The sequence below is a fragment of the Bos indicus genome, chromosome 8 (assembly GCF_029378745.1).
Source record: "Bos indicus isolate NIAB-ARS_2022 breed Sahiwal x Tharparkar chromosome 8, NIAB-ARS_B.indTharparkar_mat_pri_1.0, whole genome shotgun sequence".
Classification (NCBI taxonomy): Eukaryota; Metazoa; Chordata; class Mammalia; order Artiodactyla; family Bovidae; genus Bos; species Bos indicus.
This window is the reverse complement of record NC_091767.1, coordinates 4,477,857-4,498,426: the sequence shown is the minus strand read 5'-3', so window position 1 is coordinate 4,498,426 and position 20,570 is coordinate 4,477,857. Positions and strand designations below refer to the sequence as shown.

The 20,570-nt window shown below is 37.7% G+C and overlaps 1 protein-coding gene across 1 annotated transcript in view; it reads right to left on the bottom strand.

The window, feature by feature from the left end:
- Positions 1–20,570, bottom strand: part of GALNTL6 (polypeptide N-acetylgalactosaminyltransferase like 6) — a 1,502,749-nt gene that overhangs the window by 830,403 nt on the left and 651,776 nt on the right. Inside the window, exon 4 of the mRNA XM_019965771.2 lies at positions 13,683–13,849. Coding sequence (XP_019821330.1) covers positions 13,683–13,849 — 167 coding nt within the window. The remainder of the gene's footprint in view (positions 1–13,682; positions 13,850–20,570) is intronic.

Sequence of the window (20,570 nt, the reverse complement as noted above, 5' to 3'; positions counted from 1 at the left end):
TCATTAAGGGCACCTTATTTATCAGTCCTACTTGCTTGCCAGGTACGAGAAAGCGTTTCTGCAGAAAGAAAGTGTGTGGCTAAGAAAACGTCACTGATGAGCTTTCAGTGTTTCCCATTGGTTGACTGATTGCTACTAACAAGTTACAGATATTTAAATGAAGGAAGGTCTGGTTTTTACCTCCCGGAATCTTTGCCCATCAGAATGACTTCTCCTTTTGATTCATAATTCTTATGCAATGAGGGACCGATTGCAATTTACAAGATGATCATGTCACCTATGGTCTTAGGTAGGATGCCAGGACTGCCAAGCTGTCTGGGTCTCTTTAGGGCTTCATACTGAGGTATAGCGACCTCAAGTAAAGGAAAACATAAAGACTATGGCCAGCAAAAATGACAGTTTCAGGGATTCCAGGGAGCTTAGCATACCACCAAGACTTATCTTATTAGGACATCTCCTATTCAGCCTTCTCCTCCTGCCTTCAATCTTTCCCAGCATCAGGGTCTTTTCCAATGAGTCAGTTCTTTGCATCAGGTGGCCAAAGTATTGGAGCTTCAGCTTCAGTATTAGTCCTTCCAATGAACATTCAGGACTGATTTCCTTTAGAATGGACTGCAGTATCTCCTTGTAGTTCAGGGGACTCTGAAGAGTCTTCTCCAGCTTTTAAGTAATACTACTGCCTAGCAGTGTTACTTAAAAAGCATGGCTGCAATTCCTTTAAAAAAAACACTTTTCCAAAATATCATAAACAAGTGCACTGAACTTTGGAACCTGAAATGTGCCTTTTTACAGATATAAACTCTACATTTATCAGACTCCAGTCTCGGGAAGTTATTTCCTTCATCATCATTTCATGAAGATTTTTCACGGTTAAAAGATAAATTTTGTAATTTCTCCAAGCTCATGGCAATCACCTAGACCTTCAAGCTTGAACTTATTTGAAGCGGTCATGGATTTTCCTGCTCTCTTCCTCTCTATAGCAAGTGACTTATTTTTCCAAACCTTTCAGATTAGAGATAATTTTTTTTTGAAAGGGAAAAAATAGTGAAATCATAGCTTGATGTTTCTATAATCTAGGGGTACATCAATCCTTTCTAAGATCCCTAGACCTGAAGTGGCAGAGCTGAGACTTGGATTCAAGACTCTTCACACATAGGCTGTTATCTGCTTGCTATATTTCTATCTGTCCCAATGACTCCATGATTTTCTAATCCTCAATACTGTAAAATAAATAGATAGCTTTTCTCCACAGAACCTTTCATTTATTTTCTAAGTGTTTCAAGTGAACAAAACTAAAAGAAAAAAAAGTGCCCAATCTGAAAGAAATCAATTGCTTAAATGTTATTTCAAATTTGTGGTCTATCTCCATTAGGTTGGCGGTAGCCTTAATCTATCCTGCGTGCTTGTGCTCAGTGGCTTCAGTCATGTCTGACTCTTTACAACTCTATGGACTGTAGCCTGCAAGGCTCCTATGTCCCCAGGCAAGAACACTGCAGAGGGTTGCCATGCCCTCTTCCAAGGGCATCTTCCCAATCCAGAGATCTAACCCCTGTCTCTTATGACTCCTGAACTGGCAAGAAAATTCTTTACCACTAATGCCACCTGGGAAGCCCAATTTATCCTGTAGAAATATGCAAAGTCAAAATGACAAGTTACAGAGTTCAAGTTTATTCAAGGTGTAAAATTAAGCTTTCTTGGGTCACTGTCCCACTACAATGTAGGGGTCAGAGTTTTCTGGGCTATGAGGCAGCCACTAGGTTTTCAAGTGGCTTGTGGATACATATTCCACACAGAGCTTTAGGAGATAAAACAGAAAAAATGGAAAAAAAAAAGGATGTTTTCATTAGTATTCAATCCCATACTAGATATTTGCTCAGGCATCCCCACCCCCCACCCCCCCACCCCCCCCTGCCGCCCCACCCCCACCCCCAACAGCTTCTCAGTCCCAGAAAGACTCTCACTTTCTGGAATATTTTACACCAGTGTGCCCCTCCCTACCCTGCAGCAATCTCAAGAGTGTTCTAGTTTCTGTGAAGTGAGGCAGACTAAATTCGCAACAATATATCCAGAGTGAAGGCAGACTTAAACGATCTACAAGGACCAGCCTAGAGCCCATTCACTTACCTCAATAAATTCTACTATGAATCATCCTGAGAAGCAATATTAAGCATATCTATGTTTTAAGACCTATGTTATCACTTTTTGACCCTCTCAGTGTTAGAAACATTCTTTTCTCCAGGAGGAAAGACCTGGTTGGCCCTCCTGCAAGGCTATAAGGCCATTTGGACACTGGGATTTGTGCATTTGAGTCATTATTTTTCTCAAAAATTCTCCATTCTACTGTGTGTGTGTACACAGTGAAATGGTTTTTATCATGATCCTGAACCTAAGGTGAAAATGTGTAATAAATTAGATTCAATTATCTAGAGTGTCTATGTAACTGTAGCACAGCTTTATCAAATTACAGGTACTTATCAGAATGATTCTAGTTTCTCAGAATTAGACACATGAGAAAACTGCAGAGGAGAGGAATCCAGGCTCCCTAAGCGGAAACATTATCCATTTGAGGTTAATGTAACATTTATGTCTGCATATAAAGTTGCCCTCATGTGTGACCTAGGATGTCACCTCCCTGAGTCTCCACTTACTCATCTATAAAACTTAGATGTATAAAATTTTGTAAAGTTTTAGACAAAAGTACCAGATCCCCTGCCATTTCTTTCATCTCAAAGATCCTACCTGCAGTCTGAAATTAAAAGACACTTGCTCCTTGGAAGAAAAGCTATGACAAACCTAGACAGTGTATTAAAAAGCAGAGACATCACTTTCCCAACAACCATCTTAGTCAGAGCTATGCTTTCTCCAGGAGTCATGTACAGATGAGAGAGCTGGACCATAAAGAAGGCTGAGCACTGAAGAACTGATGCTTTCAAACCGTGGTGCTGGAGAGGACTCTAGAGAGTCCCTTGGACAGCAAGGAGATCAAATCAGTCAATCCAAAAAGAAACAAACTGAATGGTCATTGGAAGGACTGAGGCTGAAGTTGAAGCACCAATATTTTGGCCACCTAATTCAAAGACTCACTGTAAAAGACTCTTCCGTAAAAGACTCACCAATTCACTGTAAAAGATTCTTGAGTGCAGGAGGAGAAGGGGGCGACAGAGGTTGAGATGGTTGGATAGCATCACCGACTCAATGGAGATGAATTTGAGCAAATTCTGGGAGATGGTGAAGGACAGGGAAGCCTGGTGTGCTACAGTCCATTGGGTTGCAAACAGTCAGACACGAATGAGTGAATGAACAATAGCAACACTATGGAATTGTTCCTTAGTGGATATAAATTATTTAATTTTTATTAGAGAATTTTGATAAAATGTGTTTCATATATATTGATGCATTTGATGTCTAAAACTTGCCACCTCATCAAAAACCTTGAGTGATGAGAGACTGATAATTCTCTAAGGAACTGTTATAAGTCAAGATACAGAAGGCATTGTTTTCAGTTTTTTTGCACTGTGTCAATGCACTGAGCTTTTCTTTTTTAATCAAGAGCAGAGGGATATTGAGATATCAAAAAAGAACTGTTTTAAATACCAAATTTTTTTTTTTTTTTTAATTAAAGCTCACTAGCTGAGGTTTGCTGACAAGGGGAATAATCATACAATATAAGCTTTTATTTCATCAGAGAAAGTCATGCCTACCCAAGACCTGAAGCCCAGGATCCAGAAAATGGTTTCAAATGAGTAACAATCCTACTCAAAACAGCTGTCTGCGAGGAAAATAAATGGGATTTAATCTGCCATAAAATGGATTGTGCAATTTATTTTTTCTTGAGGAAATCATGCCTTGTGACATCAGTGAGCTGTAACAGTTTTGCTTTGAAAAGAAGCATCCTATTCTTTGCCAAACCTATATTAATTCACCCACATGGAGTTTTCATCCAGAAAAAGCAACTGGAAAGCTAGAGGGGCTTACCCACACCCACCGCCTGAGGGTGGGAATTGCCCTTTTCTGTCTTTAAAAGGCCTGATTTAAAACATGAGCCCTAAATAATTATTCAGTTCAGAGAGAGGTTTTAAGATGGTTCCCTATGAAAGTTGAAATACATTAAATTATATATTAATGTTCTACAAAAAATGACAATGTTCAATTAATTGACAATGATTTACAAAGTTATGTATTAATGTTCTAGAAAAGATGACATTAATGTTCTATAATGACAATCTCATACACCTTAAACTAACATTAAAAAGATAATAAAACTATGAAAGAGCAAATGCTAGTTATAAAAATGACAATTAGATGAGATGTATCATTATTTTAAATAAAAATAATTTTAAATGCTTAAAGCCAATGAATAGAGGAAATACAAATACTTATAAATCTCAAATGGACTAAATTTTCTGTATAGCATTTTTAAAGATCTCACAGGAGTTACATTATTTTTAATTTATTTCATTTAATTAAATACACAGAATATTTTAAGTGATAAAGAAAAAGAAAGCAATAATAAAATTTTTCAACTGTGAAATATGCTTTAATATTTAGTACCTAACTACAGCCTAACTAGCCAATCAAACTTAAGTGTGCCTCTTCATTCTATTACATGTTTTCCAAGATACTTATTTTTGGTGCCCAAAATTCATCTAGAACTGGTCCATTCTGACACTCTAGTCTCAAATTCTACATTAGAACATTTAAAAAACAGTTTTTAATTAACACTACATAAAATGCCTATTAGTATGAAAGTCTCAGCAAATTTATTTTTATTCAGTTAAATATGTTTTACTCAAAGTGAACTGAAATAAATTTCATCAAATTTGATATATTATGAGTTTATTTAGAAGACAGACAAATGTAATCCCCAAAGTTCTGAACCTTCTAACTTCAGTTCAGTTGCTCAGTTGAGTCTGACTCTTTGTGACCCCAGGAACCGCAGCATGCCAGGCCTCCTTGTCCATCACCAACTCCCAGAGTCCACCCAAACCCATGTCCGTTGAGTCGGTGATGCCATCCAACCATCTCAGCCTCTGTTGTCCCCTTCTCCTCCTGCCCTTAATCTTTCCCAGCATCAGGGTCTTTTCAAATGAGTCGACTCTTCACATCAGGTGGCCAAAGTATTGGCATTTCAGATTCAACGTCAGTCCTTCCAATGAACACTCAGGACTGATCTCCTTTAGGATGGACTAGTTGGATCTCCTTGCAGTCCAAGGGACTCTCAAGAGTCTTCTCCAACACCACAGTTCAAAAGCATCAATCCTTTGGTGCTCAGCTTTCTTTGTAGTCCAATGCAAACATCCATACATGACCACAGGAAAAACCGTAGCCTTGACTAGATGGACCTTTGTTGGCAAAGTAATGTCTCTGCTTTTTAATATGCTATCTAGGTTGGCCATAACTTTCCTTCCAAGAAGTAAGCATCTTTTAATTTCATGGTTGCAGTCACCATCTGCAGTGATTTTGGAGCCCAGAAAAATTAAGTCTGTCACTGATTCCACTGTTTCCCCATCTATTTGCCATGAAGGGATGGGACTGGATGCCATGATCTTAATGAATGGTGAGCTTTAACCAACTTTTTCACTCTCTTCTTTCACTTTCATCAAAAGGCTCTTTAGTTCTTCTTCACTTTCTGCCATAAGGGTTGTGTCATCTGCATATCTGAGGTTATTGATATTTCTCCTGGCAATCTTGATTCCAGCTTGTGCTTCATCCAGCCCAGCGTTTCTCATGATGTACTCTGCATAGACGTTAAATAAGCAGAGTGACAATATACAGCCTTGACGTACTCCTTTTCCTATTTGGACCCAGTCTGTTGTTCCATGTTCAAACTGTTGCTTGCTGACATGCATCTAGGTTTCTCAAGAGGCAGGTCAGGTGGTGTGGTATTCCCATCTCTTTCAGAATTCAAAGTTTGTTGTGATCCACACAATCAAAGGCTTTAGTATAGTCAATAAAGCAGAAATAGATGTTTTTTCTGGAACTTTCTTGCTTTTTTGATGATCCAGCAGATGTTTGCAATTTGATCTCTGGTTCCTCTGCCTTTTCTAAAACCAGCTTGAATCGTCTAGTGCCAGTCATATAAAGACTAATTCATGAACCAATTCATCAAGAATAACACACATGCCTTTATAGTATCCTCATCTGCAAAATAAGTACCTACTTAAAATAATTTGTCTCTACCTGAATAAAGAAAGCATTCCAATGGTCATCATGAGGGTCGTGATCCTCATGAGCATTTGTAACCCTCAGGAAAAATCCCCAAAGCTGGAGGGGTTATTCACTTGCTCGACCGAAGAAAAGAGAGCAACAAGATGCTAGTCTGAATTCTACAATAAAGATGGGGCTCAGCAAGGACACATACCTCTTATTAATGTGTCAGATATGTCCTTAGTTTACATAGGCATTTATATCATGTGAGACTGTATTTTAATTTAAAGGAAAGAGAAAGAGAGAGACTTGCTCCTTGGAAGGAAAGCTATGACAAACCTAGATATCATATTAAAAAGCAGAGGCATCACTTGGCCATTCTTGTAGTCAAAGCTACGATTTCTCCAGGAGTCATGTATGGATGTGAGAGCTGGGTCATAAAGAAGGCTATGTGCCAAAGAATTGATGTTTTTGAATTGTGGTGTTGGAGAAGACTCTCAAGAGTCTCTTGGACTGCAAGGAGATAAAACCAGTCAATCCTAAAAGAAATCAACTCTGAATATTCATTGGAAGAACTGATGCTGAAGCTTCAAATACTTTGGTCACCTGATGTGAAGAGCTAACTCATTGGAAAAGACCCTGATACTGGGAAAGACTGAGAGCAGGAGGAGAAGGGGGTGACAGAGGATGAGATGGTTGCATGGCATCACCCACTCAATGCACATGAGTTCGAGCAAACTCTGGGAGATACTGAAGGATAGGGAAGCCTGGCATGCTGCAGTCCATGTAGTCACAGAGAGGCAGACATGACTCAACAACTGAACAACAAACAGGATGAGAAATCCTACAAGTGCTTTGTCTTCCAAGACAGATTATATTAAAGCATATTCTGCCCTTGATGAGTAGGACTCTTATTTTATGAATACAAATAGACTTTTTATGACTTGATTTTGTGTTTTAGAATTTACAAAACACACCCTTTAGACCCTGATGTAGGGGAACATTGAAGGCAGGAGGAGAAGGGTATAACAGAGGATAAGATGGTTGGATGACATTATGGACTCAATGGATATTAGTTTGAGCAAATTCCAGGAGACAGAGAAGGACAGAGGAGCCTGGCATGCTGTAGTCCATGGGGTCACAAAGAGTTGGACACGACTTAGTGAATAGGACAACTCTTTAGAAATTGCCATGCTGGTTTTCCTCTGATACTGATAACATGCAACTGTTCTACATTCATATTCATGCCCCAGAAAACAGTACCTCTCTATACTCTGGACACACTTTCAATGATAAATGCTAAATAACCACTAAAACAGAACTGTCATTATATAGCATGATATGCAAATATCAGAAATCAATATTCTTTCTTTCAATTCTATAGCAGATGATAACAAATTTCTAAATAGAAAAGAATGCAATTGAATTTTATAACATTTTCTCAGTTCCTGCTACTTATTAGCTTTTAATATTATATTTTGACTTTAAAATGCAATTACCTTTCAACTTAAAATCTGAATAATAAATCGAAACAATTTCAAGATTCATTTACTGTGACCGGCACTCAATAAATCTGAGACATAAAAATGGCTTGTCTTGCAGTCTCATAGACTATCTGACAGAAAACCAGCACACATGCATTTTTGTTGACTGTCATCTCTGAATGTTTATATGCGCTTAATGTTAGTGTCTTATTATGTAAAATAGAAGTGCATTACCATTTTTCATCTATTTACAATCTTCTCATGCCGATGATATCTTTCAACTTTGCATAGTTGTAAAACTTGTGCTTACTGATTTGTCTGATTATGGCAACTTCCCTTAACGGTATAAAAGGAGAGTATTTGAGTAAAATAGAATCTGAAATTCAAGAATTCAAGACTTGTCAATACCATTTGTAAAATGACTTAAATATTTTCAGTATTTTAAAGATTTATAGACACTTTTATCTATGTGAAGAATCTAAGATTTTGATGGTAATAGGGACCTTAAAGAAACTGCATGTGTGTGTATATATGGCTATACACATACATATGGTATTTGAATTTGACAAGAAAATTTTTAAATGGCTTCAAAGCAAAATAGACCTGCAAAATATTGGAAGGCATATTTGTATAACAAAGAATGAACTTTGTCTGGGGAGGAACAACAGCAGTAACCTGACATTCAATATAAAATTGTTGTAAAATGAGTCCATAATAAGGCAGAGGAAATGTATACAGATTTGTGAAAATTTCAACATTTTTTCAAATAAATGTACTCACAAATGTTCCATCAAATAATGTAGAGGTAATACTATAGAATTCCCATCCCAAATGTCCCGTTATAAATTTATAAATCCACCATCAATTAAATGCTAAATAATAAGAACAAATAGAAAAATGTATGTCATAATAGTATGGATAAGAAACAGGTTTTTTAAGTTATTTATGCAGCTATATTACTCACTGAAGTTTAGTCCCAGTTCTGAGACACATGACCGTTATTCTGAAACCTTGATTTTCACAACAGTGACATGTAGATTTTATTGGAATGAAGATTCTGGTATGTCTGGGTGGAGCCTGGGAGTCTTCCAGGCTGACAAGTCTCAATGTGATCCTGATGTTGCGGGTCCAAGGACCACACTTTTTGAGGAGTGAGGACCTACGCTTTCTGGGGAAGAGTAAACTGGATTTCATTAAGGTTGCTAATTTTGCTAAGACAGGAAGGATGGTTTCAAGCTTCTGCTTTTCTTTCTAACTAGAATATGGAGAATGATAGGTGTTTGTGAATCTCAAACACTGAGTTCCCTTCTTTTTCTGTCCAGGAAGTTTGAAACAAGCAGGCACCAGAGTGTCTGTGAGTGTGTGTGTGCACGCGCACACGCGTGCATGCGCACACGTGTGCCTAACTATGTATGTGTGTCTGTGCACAATATCCAGGCACAGCAGCGCCCCACCCCTGCCCCCCACTGTGTTAAGGGAAGTATGTCAGCAACTCTCCTGCGAGTTCCCTTGGTTTGAACTTGAATTCATCTAAGCGCACCAAGTTTAGAGAATTGTCAGGTTCAAATATGCCCCGTCTCTGAGGCTAAGCTGCAGCTTAGTTCACACATTTCAACATTTTCCATGTAGATGCCTCAAAGGTTGCCTGGAATTTGGAGATAAGCCTAGGATTAGTCCTGCTTTAAAGTCATCATGAAGCCTTGTTAGAGGCCTCAAGTTAAGTTGTTAAATGTATTTCTGAGAGCTTACTAGAAAAAAAAAAAAAGGCTAACTTTGGTGAGCTTCAGACAGCAAAAACTGTGTTGGCTTTGAAATTTTACCTGCAGGCCTACACCTTCCTGTTTTTATAAACGGCAGGCTTACATTCTGAGGCTAAAACAATACTCTGTTTACCAAGCCCACAGCAGAAAATATCTAAACCAAGAAGTGCTCACATGTTCCTTTTTTTTTTTTTTTAAAGCATTTTGATAACTAAGTCAACTGGATAAATCCAAGCTGATTTTTAAAAATCACTTTGCAATATTTATAACAATTCTATAATTTGAAAATACTTTATCATTTTTCTCTATTGCTATGAAACCAGTTTTAAAGAATTCACAATCAGAATGATTCTGGAACTATAAATTCCAAGGGATATTACAGTCATGCTATTAACATGGCTACCATGTTGGCTCTGTTTTTTCAAATGTAGCTGTTCTATTGACCTGGAAGACATAAAATAGAAAGCAGTAATGTTTGATTAAGTCTTACCAAAATATTATCACCCATAGCTAAAGGACATTAGAGAATCAGAAGAGCTGTATGGCAAAGGTGTTAAAATGCATACTAACCAAACCTGGAGCTAGAATGTATTTCTGAAAATAAACATGAAGTGTAATGTTTCAGAAATAATTTCTTGAAGGAGAACAAAACATCCCCTATATTTTCTTGTACTTTATAATTTGTCTAGAATACTTGATTTTTAAAGAATTGATGGGGAAAAAAACCTTCTGATTTCTGAGTTATACCAAAAAAATCATAAAGTATAATAGCTTTTAAAAATATGGATATAAATCATATCTAACTAATAAACAGGGAAAACTTCTTTGTCTTTGAGGCCCTGTAAATATGAGATGGCTGGGGATATTTTCCTCCTCTTCTAATAGTAAAAACAGTCCTGAATGAGTTTTGATGAACATTAAGGTCACAGACATAATTTAGGAAGATAATATGCTCTATTTATCCTCTTTGTGTTGAAATTCTAAAATTTATATTTTTTTCTTCAATATGTGTAAAACTACCTGCTTATTGGTAAAACTTTTTTTTTTAATGTTAATGCAGTACTAATTTTTCTACCATGTTATAAATGACTACAGTTTGCCTTCATATGCCTTCTATGAAGGTAGGACTCTGATTGCACCTGGGGATGGTGGGGGGACAGATAGATGTGTGGGTGGACGGATGGACAGACAGACAGAATGATTGATTGATTCAATCTCGGAAAAATGACTTGATTAAATTGAGAGGATCGCCTCACAAAAGTATGGAGAATGTTGATGCTGTTTTTCAGGACAGTATTTGTTGAGGAGTAGCCAGAAACTGAAAACAGTTGCTGTCCTATGGAGCACAGTTCCTTTATCAGCCAAGGAGGTTTCCATCACAGCCTCCCTGGATAGCTTAGATAACTAAGTGTCATTTATCCACATTTGTTAAAGAAATTTGAGACACCAAGAGGTTCATTTACCCAAAATCATACAGTTCATTGTCAGCATGAGGATTCTAACCTGTGTTTATTATGTTGATTTTCTAGATTTCTCACAATTCAGAAAGTGACAGTGATGCTTTTAAACACCAATATTTTATCAGATGAGATTCTGTAATGGGAAACAAAAATTTGAAAGGAAGGTTTCTCCTATTGCATACACCAGGGATGGCCACAAACCCTAACATTCTACCAGATGGGATTCTGTAATCTGAAACAACAATTTGAAAGGAAGGTCTCTCCTATTTCATAACCTTTGGAATTATGATATAATATAAAAGATTATTAAGGTATTTTTATCATGTCTTTCAAAGTTTACTCCTACACGTATCATCAGACTTGTGAAATGAAAAGCAATATTTCCTAAAACTTCCCCTTTTGAAAGTTTAATGATTATAAAATAATACTTTCCACTTGATCACTCCCAGAAATAGAATAACTAAAGGAAAGATGTACGAAAGCATTAAAATAGTTGTTAGGGGGAGCACACTGACTGAAACCTCCAGGCACCACAGTAACCATTTACATGAGTTATTTTACAATAGGAGGTCTTGGTAAGGAACATGGAACTAAAAAGCCACCACCAACCAGAAGAGTTAGGGAAAGGTTAAAGAGAGACCCCGCATGTCTGACCACCTCCCAGAATCCTTCTTGCTGGCATCCATCTTGGCTGAACAACGCATTGCACCACCGGGAAGGAGTCTGAGTCAGAATGATTGGCTAAAGACAACCTGGAAACTAATCCCATCACCATAAAGCCCAAGGCTGCAAGCCACTGTGGCAGAGCAGTTCTATTTATGCTACTGCTTCCCCTCACACACCCCCTAGCCCCTGGGCGCCCTTTCCCAATAAAATCTCTTGCTTTATCAGCACATGTGTTCCTCGGACTATTTATTTCCGAGTGTTAGACAAGAGCCCAGTTTCAGACCCTGGAAGGGGTCCCCCTTTCTGCAACATAATGATTCTCCTTAAAAATGTCTGCTAGGAAAGTCAAAATCACCACCATACTCCCAGCTAATACTATTTGTGTTGTTTCACTTCATGAAAAGCAATGACATTGACCATTCTGAACACACTTCCTTTCCAGGAACATGCTATGTAAAAGGGATTGTCCATTAGAGTCGCTGCTACACAGAGATTCAAAAATCAAGACCACTCTTTTCTCCCTCTTCAAGGAGGGAGAAAGCACCTTTCTCTTTGGAAAGCACCTTTGAGAAATATTCAACAAAAAAATTCTCTACAAACCACGATCTACTGCTAGTGAGTGTCTCCTCTCTATTACCCTCAGGTCAAAATTCTGTTTTTGGACACATTTTACCAAGACAAAGCTAATTATGTAGAAAATTCTCTACAGATACACTATCTTATTTCTCTTGGTACCAGTCAACCAAAAAATACCATTTATTTGGTGATGTACCTACCATCCCAGATCTTTACTCCCTTTTTCATTCTTTTATTTAAAAGCAAAGTTTTAGCTTTAACACATGAAATGTGCATTTTTACCCTGAGGTAATAATGACCACTTTGAAACAAGTAGCCTCAATTAAAATAAAAAAAAAGAAGCTTCTGTGTTATTTAAATTAATTTTAATGAGTGCATTTAATTTTAAGTACTTCTTAGATACTTATTTAACACATATTTACCTAAGAAATGCAAGGCAAAAGGTACTTTGAAATCAACCTGAATTACCAAGTTGGTAGTTTAGTATTTAACAGAACAACAGACAACTTTCTTTTGTCACATAAACTTCAACACATACAAATAGACCACGAATCCTGAATCAGTATTTGAAGTAAATCATTGCAGACAAAAATATTACAGAAACCTCAAAGCTAACACACTAAGTGGTTTTACTTTTATAGAATTTTTAAGTACTACGAAGAATAGTTTTCTGTGTGCAAATGAAATTTCCCAAACTGCAATTAATTCATAGAAACTCAAGATGCATTCTCTTGTAAGACGTAGGAAAAATAAACTTGTTTACTGCCATTCTTAAACACACACAGTATACTTAAACCAAACTCCTTCATACAAAGAAACAGAAGGTAGATGAATATCTTTAGAAAAAGTTTCTGCCTATCAGCCAAGATAGAAAGATTTTACTTATCCTGTAACATTAACAATTCCTGTATTTAAAGCAAATATGATTTATCAAATCCTAAACTCAAGAAACTTTCTATAATCATATTCCCCTGACTTACGAACCAAATTGTGTTCATCAGAATAGTAAAAAACAGTAAAACGATGCTAAATTTTCTAATACTCTGCACTCCGGGCCTTTATGCTGTTATTGTTCAGATACAATAAAATAGCTAAAATCGCCAAGTCAAAATATTTCTTTGTGTTACTTACCATTTCCAGTATTTATGAAATAACAGAAGCACAGCCTGGAGAAACCATCTTGCTAGTAAACAACAGAGCAGATCTTTTTCAGAAATGGAAACAGGTTTTACGGTTCTACTGGAATATATCACCATTCATATGTACTCACCATATTTCACAGTGTTTTTTTCTAAAGCTGAAGATAGAACTTAAGACATTCTGCCAACACCTATCTAATTCACAACAGAAATGCAATGTAAATTTCTTACAGATACCCCAAATGATGCCAATAACTTATCCATTTCATTTTGCATTTGGCCAACATTTTACAAAATCACAACAGCACAGCATAGACAAAACTTCATAATCACCTTTCAGATAGAATCAGCAAGAAGCCATTGTAATAATCCTCTGCCTTATTTTAAAAGCCTGTAACAATTATGCAGGTGATAACAGAATCACATAAAATGGTATCAATAGTGACTTACCTCTATCACTGAAGTCATCAACCAGGATGATTTCTGCGATCAGACTCTCTGGGGTTCGGTTGATGATGCTGTGTATGGTCCGGAGGAGGGAAGTCCAGCCTTCATTATGGAATGGGATAATGATGCTGGTGTTCGGCAGCCTTTCCAGGTACATCTTGTGCTTACAGCTGGAGTTGAAAGAGGAGGGCAAGGCTATGTTAGATGCAAAATGGTAGTACATTTTATATTGTCATTGACTCACTGTGTTATCAGACAACAGTGAAAATTAGACTTTGCCCTGGTGTGCTGCGATTCATGGGGTCACAAAGAGTCGGACAAGACTGAGCAACTGATCTGATCTGATCTGAACGATTTTGCAGCCATAGCTTCTACATCATTATAGCTACTCTACCCATTTTGGGGATTTATTAATGATTCCCTTTCACATCCACTCTCTTTTTTGTTCTTTGAATGTGTCAATTTCACATTTATTCAGTTACAGATAATGTGTCTTGACTCAACAAGGTTAAATAATAAGAAGCTCTGTTGGACTATAAAACCAGATGAATAGTTTATTCCAGTGATTCTGAGTTGATTTTGCTGTAATTTCCTCAGCCCTCCTTTGTATATTGACTTCATATGTGCTTTTCTATACCAGTGGCTCAAAAAGAAGGTAAGAATTGCACTGAAATGTCATGGTCTTCTTAATATATATTTTCTCTATTGCAATCTAATAGTAATGAGGACAAATTTTATGTATTAACATCATTTCCATTGAGCAAGTGGTTAATGTTTGGGTGGATTTCTGGGAAGTTTTGGAAGTTTAACTTCTGTAATATTTATGCCCAAATAATCAGTTAAAGTTGGGTTATGTCTCCATGGCTGGCAGTGTTTAAGGCTCTAGGGGAGAAAAGAGACTTAAAGTGAAAGAAGTGAAAATTTAATCTTAAATAATCACATACTGATGCAACCTCATGGTGAGATTCAAATCATGACACTATGACCTTCCTTATGAGAACTATACAGATCTCATATTTCTGTTATCACTGTGAAGTAATCTGAGATGCCAAATAGGAAGTAGGTCTTAACTCTGGGCATAGTTGCAAGCAATTTAGTATATGTCATGGCTATGCTTTCAATATTCTTGATTTATTTAAGTAATTTATAAATAGGGCAGAAAACTGGGTCTCAAATCTCATTTAATTTTTAGTTTAGCATTGGTCATATTTGCCCAAGCTTTATGAAGGATAATGAATTCACTTGTTGGTGAAACATTTGAGTTACTTTAAAAATAATACGAGACAGCAAAAGAGACACTGATGTATAGAACAGGCTTATGGACTCTGTGGGAGAGGGAGAGGGTGGGAAGATTTGGGAGAATGGCATTGAAACATGTGAAATGTCATGTATGAAACGAAAAAAAAAATAATAATACAGAGTGAAATTTTAATCAATTATCAAAATTCAGTGATTTTCCTTATATGGACTACCTGAAGACAAAAGGGAGAGCAAAAATCTGGAAACAGACACAGTTTCTGCTTAAAAGCAAGAACATCTAATAATTTGTCTTTTGCCAGAAATGGCTACTGTTTAATTTATGAGAAAACAAAACAAAGTATAAATTTTGAAGCATGCATAGATTCTACCAGTATGCATAGAAACATACCAGAATATTCAAGACATTACCTACAATATGTTTTTAGTCAATTACTTCAATACTTTATTTTACTATGATCTCACTAGGATAACTTAAATATCACTGTGGATATAAAATAGATCTTGTCTTACAGCTTCAGATAATAGAATATTAGTATAATGTAATTATGGAGAAGGCAATGGCACCCCACTCCAGTACTCTTGCCTGGAAAAACCATGGACGGAGAAACCTGGTGGGCTGCAGTCCATGGGGTTACTAAGACTCGGACACGACTGAGCGATTTCACTTTCACTTCTCATGCATTGGAGAAGGAAATGGCAATCCACTCCAGTGTTCTTGCCTGGAGAATCCCAGGGACAGGGGAGTCTGGTGGGCTGCCATCCATGGGGTCATACAAAGTCGGACACGACTGAAGTGACACAGCAGCAGCATAATGCAATTAAAGAAAAAAATTAATTATCCTGGAAGTTATAATAAAATGACATATTTTAGACAAATAATTTAAATATAAAATGTAGACATTTCTTTCTATTTTGTCACTTTATTATTACTTTATTTGATCTCAGATTTTTTAAAATTGTAAAAATATTTATAAAAATGGTAGATTTCGATGTTTTCAAATACAATTGAGAGAACTAGGAAAAAAAACCATCAAATTGATACCATGAAATGGGCATAAAAGCCCTATAAAAGACACGCTCTTTAAAGAACCAGGGCTTCCCTGGTGGCTCAGTGGTAAAGAATCCGCCTGCAATGCAGGAGACCCATGTTCGATCTCTGGGTCAGGAAGATAACCCTGGAGGAGGGAATGGCAATCCATTTCAGTATTCTGACCAGGAGAACTCTATGGATAGAGAAGCCTGGCAGGTTAAAGTTCATGGGGTCACAGTCAAACAGGACTGAGTGACTTTCACAAAGGAACATATTCCTTTAGGGATAACATAAAATTATTTTAAAGAGCAATATATGAAACATATGTGTCAGTGATTTCCAAGAGCATAGTGAGATGGGTGCTTTCACATATAATGAACAAAGATGGAAAAGAGTGCTAAAGGAATTCAGTGCATCTTGTCATAATTACAGAGTTACCCATTCAACAAAGCCAGAGACCTGAGACAAAGGTGTTTTCCTATATCAACATTCAGTTCAGTTCAGTTCAGTCACTCATTCATGCCCGACTCTTTGTGACCCCATGGACTGCAGGATGCCAGGCTCCCCTGTCCATCACCAACTCCGGGAGCTCACTCAAAATCATGTCCATTAAGTCAGTGATGCCATCCAACCATCTCATACTCTGTCATCCCCTTCTCCTCCTGCCTTCAATCTTGCCCAGTATCAGGGTCTTTTCCAGTCAGTCAGTACTTCACATCAGGTGGCCAACGAATTGGAGCTCCATTTGAATACAGAGTTCCAAAGAATAGCAAGGAGAGATAAAAAAGCCTTCCTCTGCAATCAAGGCAAAGAAATAGAAGAAAACAATAGAATGGGGAAGACAAGAGATCTTTTCAAGAAAATTAGAGATGTCAAGGGAACATTTCATGCAAAGATGGGCTCAATAAAGGACAGAAATGGTAGGGACCTAACAGAAGCAGAAGATATTAAGAAGAGGTGGCAAGAATACACAGAAGAACTGTACAAAAGAGATCTTCACGACCCAGATAATCATGATGGTGTGATCACTCACACTCACCTAGAGCCAGGCATCCTGGAATGTGAAGTCAAGTGGGCCTTAGGAAACATCACTATGAACAAAGATAGTGGAGGTGATGGAATTCCAGTTGAGCTATTTCAAATCCTGAAAGATGATGCTGTGAAAGTGCTGCACTCAATATGCCAGCAAATTTGGAAAACTCAGCAGTGGCCACAGGCCTGGGAAAGGTAAGTTTTCATTCCAATCCCAAAGAAAGGCAATGCCAAAGAATGCTCAAACTATTGCACAATTGCACTCATCTCACATGCTAGTAAAGTAATGCTCAAAATTCTCCAAGCCAGGCTTCAGCAATACATGAACCATGAACTTCCATATGTTCAAGCTGGTTTTAGAAAAGGCAGAGGAACCAGAGATCAAATTGCCAACATCCTCTGGATCATTGAAAAAGCAAGAGAGTTCCATAAAAACATCTATTTCTGCTTTATTGACTATTCCAAAGCCTTTGATTGTGTGGATCACAATAAACTGCAAAAATTTTGAAAGAGATGGAAATACCAGACCACCTGACCTGTCTCTTGAGAAATCTGTATGCAGGTCAGGATGCAACAGTTAGACCTGGACATGGAACAACAGACTGGTTCCAAATAGGAAAAGAAGTATGTCAAGGCTGTATACTGTCACCCTGCTTATTTAACTTATATGCAGAGTACATCATGAGAAACGCTGGGCTGGAAGAAGCACAAGCTGGAATCAAGATTGCCAGAAGAAATATCAATAACCACAAATCTGCAGATGACACCACCCTTATGGTAGAAAGTTAAGAAGAACTAAAGAGCCTCTTGATGAAAGTGAAAGAGGAGAGTGAAAAAGTTGGCTTAAAGCTCAACATTCAGAAAACTAAGCTCATGGCATCCAGTCCCATCACTTCATGCAAATAAATTGGGAAACAGTGGAAACAGTGGCTGAATTTATTTTTCTGGGCTCCAAAATCACTGCAGATGGTGACTGCAGCCATGAAATTAAAAGATGCTTACTCCTTGGAAGGAAAGTTATGACCAACTTAGACAGCATGTTAAAAAGCAGAGACATTACTTTGTCAACAAACGTCCATACAGTCAAGGCTATTGTTTTTCCAGTAGTCATGTATGGATGTGACAGTTGGACTGTGAAGAAAGCTGAACACCAAAGAATTGATGCTTTTGAACTGTGGTGTTGGAGAAGACTCTTGAGAGTCTCTTGGACTTCAAGGAGATCCAACCTGTCCATCCTAAAGGAGATCAGTCCTGGGTGTTCATTGGAAGGACTGATGTTTAAGCTGAAACTCCAATACTTTTGCCACCTGATGTGAAGAGCTGACTCATTTGAAAAGACCCTGGTGCTGGGAAAGATTGAGGGCAGGAGGAGAAGGGAACAAAACAGGATGAGATGGTTGGATGGCGTCACTGACTCAATGGACATGGGTTTGGGTGGACTCCAGGAGTTGGTGATAAACAGGGAGGCCTAGCGTGCTGTGGTTCATGGGGTCACAAAGAGTCAGACATGACTGAGTGACTGAACTCAACTGAACTGAACTTCAGTATCAGTCCTTCCAATGAATATTCAGGATTGATTTCTTTTACGATTGATTGGTTGGATCTCCTTGCAGTCCAAGGGACTCTCCCAAGTCTTATCCAACACCTCAGTTCAAGAGCATCAACTCTTTGGTGCTCACCTTTTTTTATGGTCCAACTGTCATATGCATACATGACTACTGGAAAAACCATAGCTTTAACTATACAGGCCTTTGTTGGTAAAGTAATGTCTCTGTTTTTTTTTTTAATATGCTGTCTATGTTGGTCATAGCTTTTCTTCCAAGGAGCAAGTGTCTTTAATTTCATGGCTCCAATCACCATCTGCTGTGATTTTGGAGCCCCAGAAAATAAAATCTGTCACTGTTTCCATTGTCTCCCCATCTATTTGCCATGAAGTGATGGGATGGGATGCCATGATCTTAGTTTTTTGAATGTTGATTTTGTATTATCCTGAATATTGATATTCAGGATATCAATATATAAAAACATCAAATATCAATATATCAAAATATCAAAACATCATACCTAACAATGCTCTGGGAATGTAACTGATATTCTCAAGAGGAAAATTATTCTTTTAACATTTAGAGGAGATATTGTACACATTGCTTGCTTGTTTTTTAAATAAAAACTGTATTCAGACCAATACACTATAGCAGGGTTCCCAACCCCTGGGCCATGGATCATTTCATGTTAGGAACCAGGCTGCACAGTAGGAGATGAGCAGTGGGCAAGTGAAGCTTCTTTTGTATTTATGGCTTCTCCCTAATGTTTGCATGACCTTCTGAGCTCTACCTCCTCTCAGATCAGCAGTGGCATTAGATTCTCATAGGAGCATGGACCCTACTGTTCCTGAATCATCCCAAAACTATCTCCCTGATCTCATCCATGGAAAAATTGTCTTCCACGAGACTAATCTCTGGTGTCAAAAAGGTTGGGGACCGCAAAGCAATCAATAGGCTTTGGGATTTAAATATATGTTTAACAGCTATATATAATCCATTAAGAAAAATAGGCAGACTTGTGAGGATGGAAGGCTGATCATGGGCAAAAAAGCCTTTGCTCATAAAAATATTTTAAGTAATTTCTATATAAGGGATGTGAAAGTATCTTTCTGTTCATTTGTGTGTTCAGTTCACAATGATTTGCTATTGGCTTACTCTTAGCCAGGATGCAAAGTGGAGATAAAACAAAGAATGAATCACAGTTTCTGACTTTAAGATATTTATGTTATAATAGGAGATACAGATTGGTAAAAGGCAAAGATTTAAAGGGGAATTGATATGTAGACGTTTCAAGCATTTGAGAGTGGGGCCCCTGAATCAATTCATAAAGTAATGAATTCATAAAGTAACTTCAATGCAAGTGAGAGTTAAAAGGGGCCTGCAAAAGACCAACTTAAGATATATTTAGGAAAATAATTGACATGACTTAGTAACTGTCTAGGAGAAACAGTTATGGAGGACCCCCACGTTTTGGACATAGGCAACTGATGTATGAAATACAGATGGAGGTAAGAACACAGTGCGTGAGGGACATTTGAGGGCTCCAAGACTTGAGGGTAAAGATGAATTCAATTTTGACCACATGAAGTTTGAAGTGTCTAAATGATATCGAGTTGAACATGAAAACAGATCCTTTGCTCCCTGTCCTGCTTGCTCATTTCTGTTCTCTTCCAGCCTTAAAAGACCCTAATTCTTTCAATTCTAGTACATGAGAGACAGCAAAAGAGACACAGATGTAAAGAACAGACCATTGGACTCTGTGGGAGAAGGCAAGGGTGGGATGATTTGAGAGAATAGCATTGAAACATGTATATTATCCTATGTGAAATAGAACGTCAGTCCAGGTTCGATGTGAGACAGGGTGCTCAGGGCTGGTGCACTGGGATGACCCCGAGGGATGGGATGGGGAGGGAGGTGGGAGGAAGGGTCAGGATGGGGAACACATGTACATCCAGGGCTGATTCATGTCAATGTATGGCAAAGATCACCACAATATTGTAAAATAACTAGCCTCCAATTAAAACA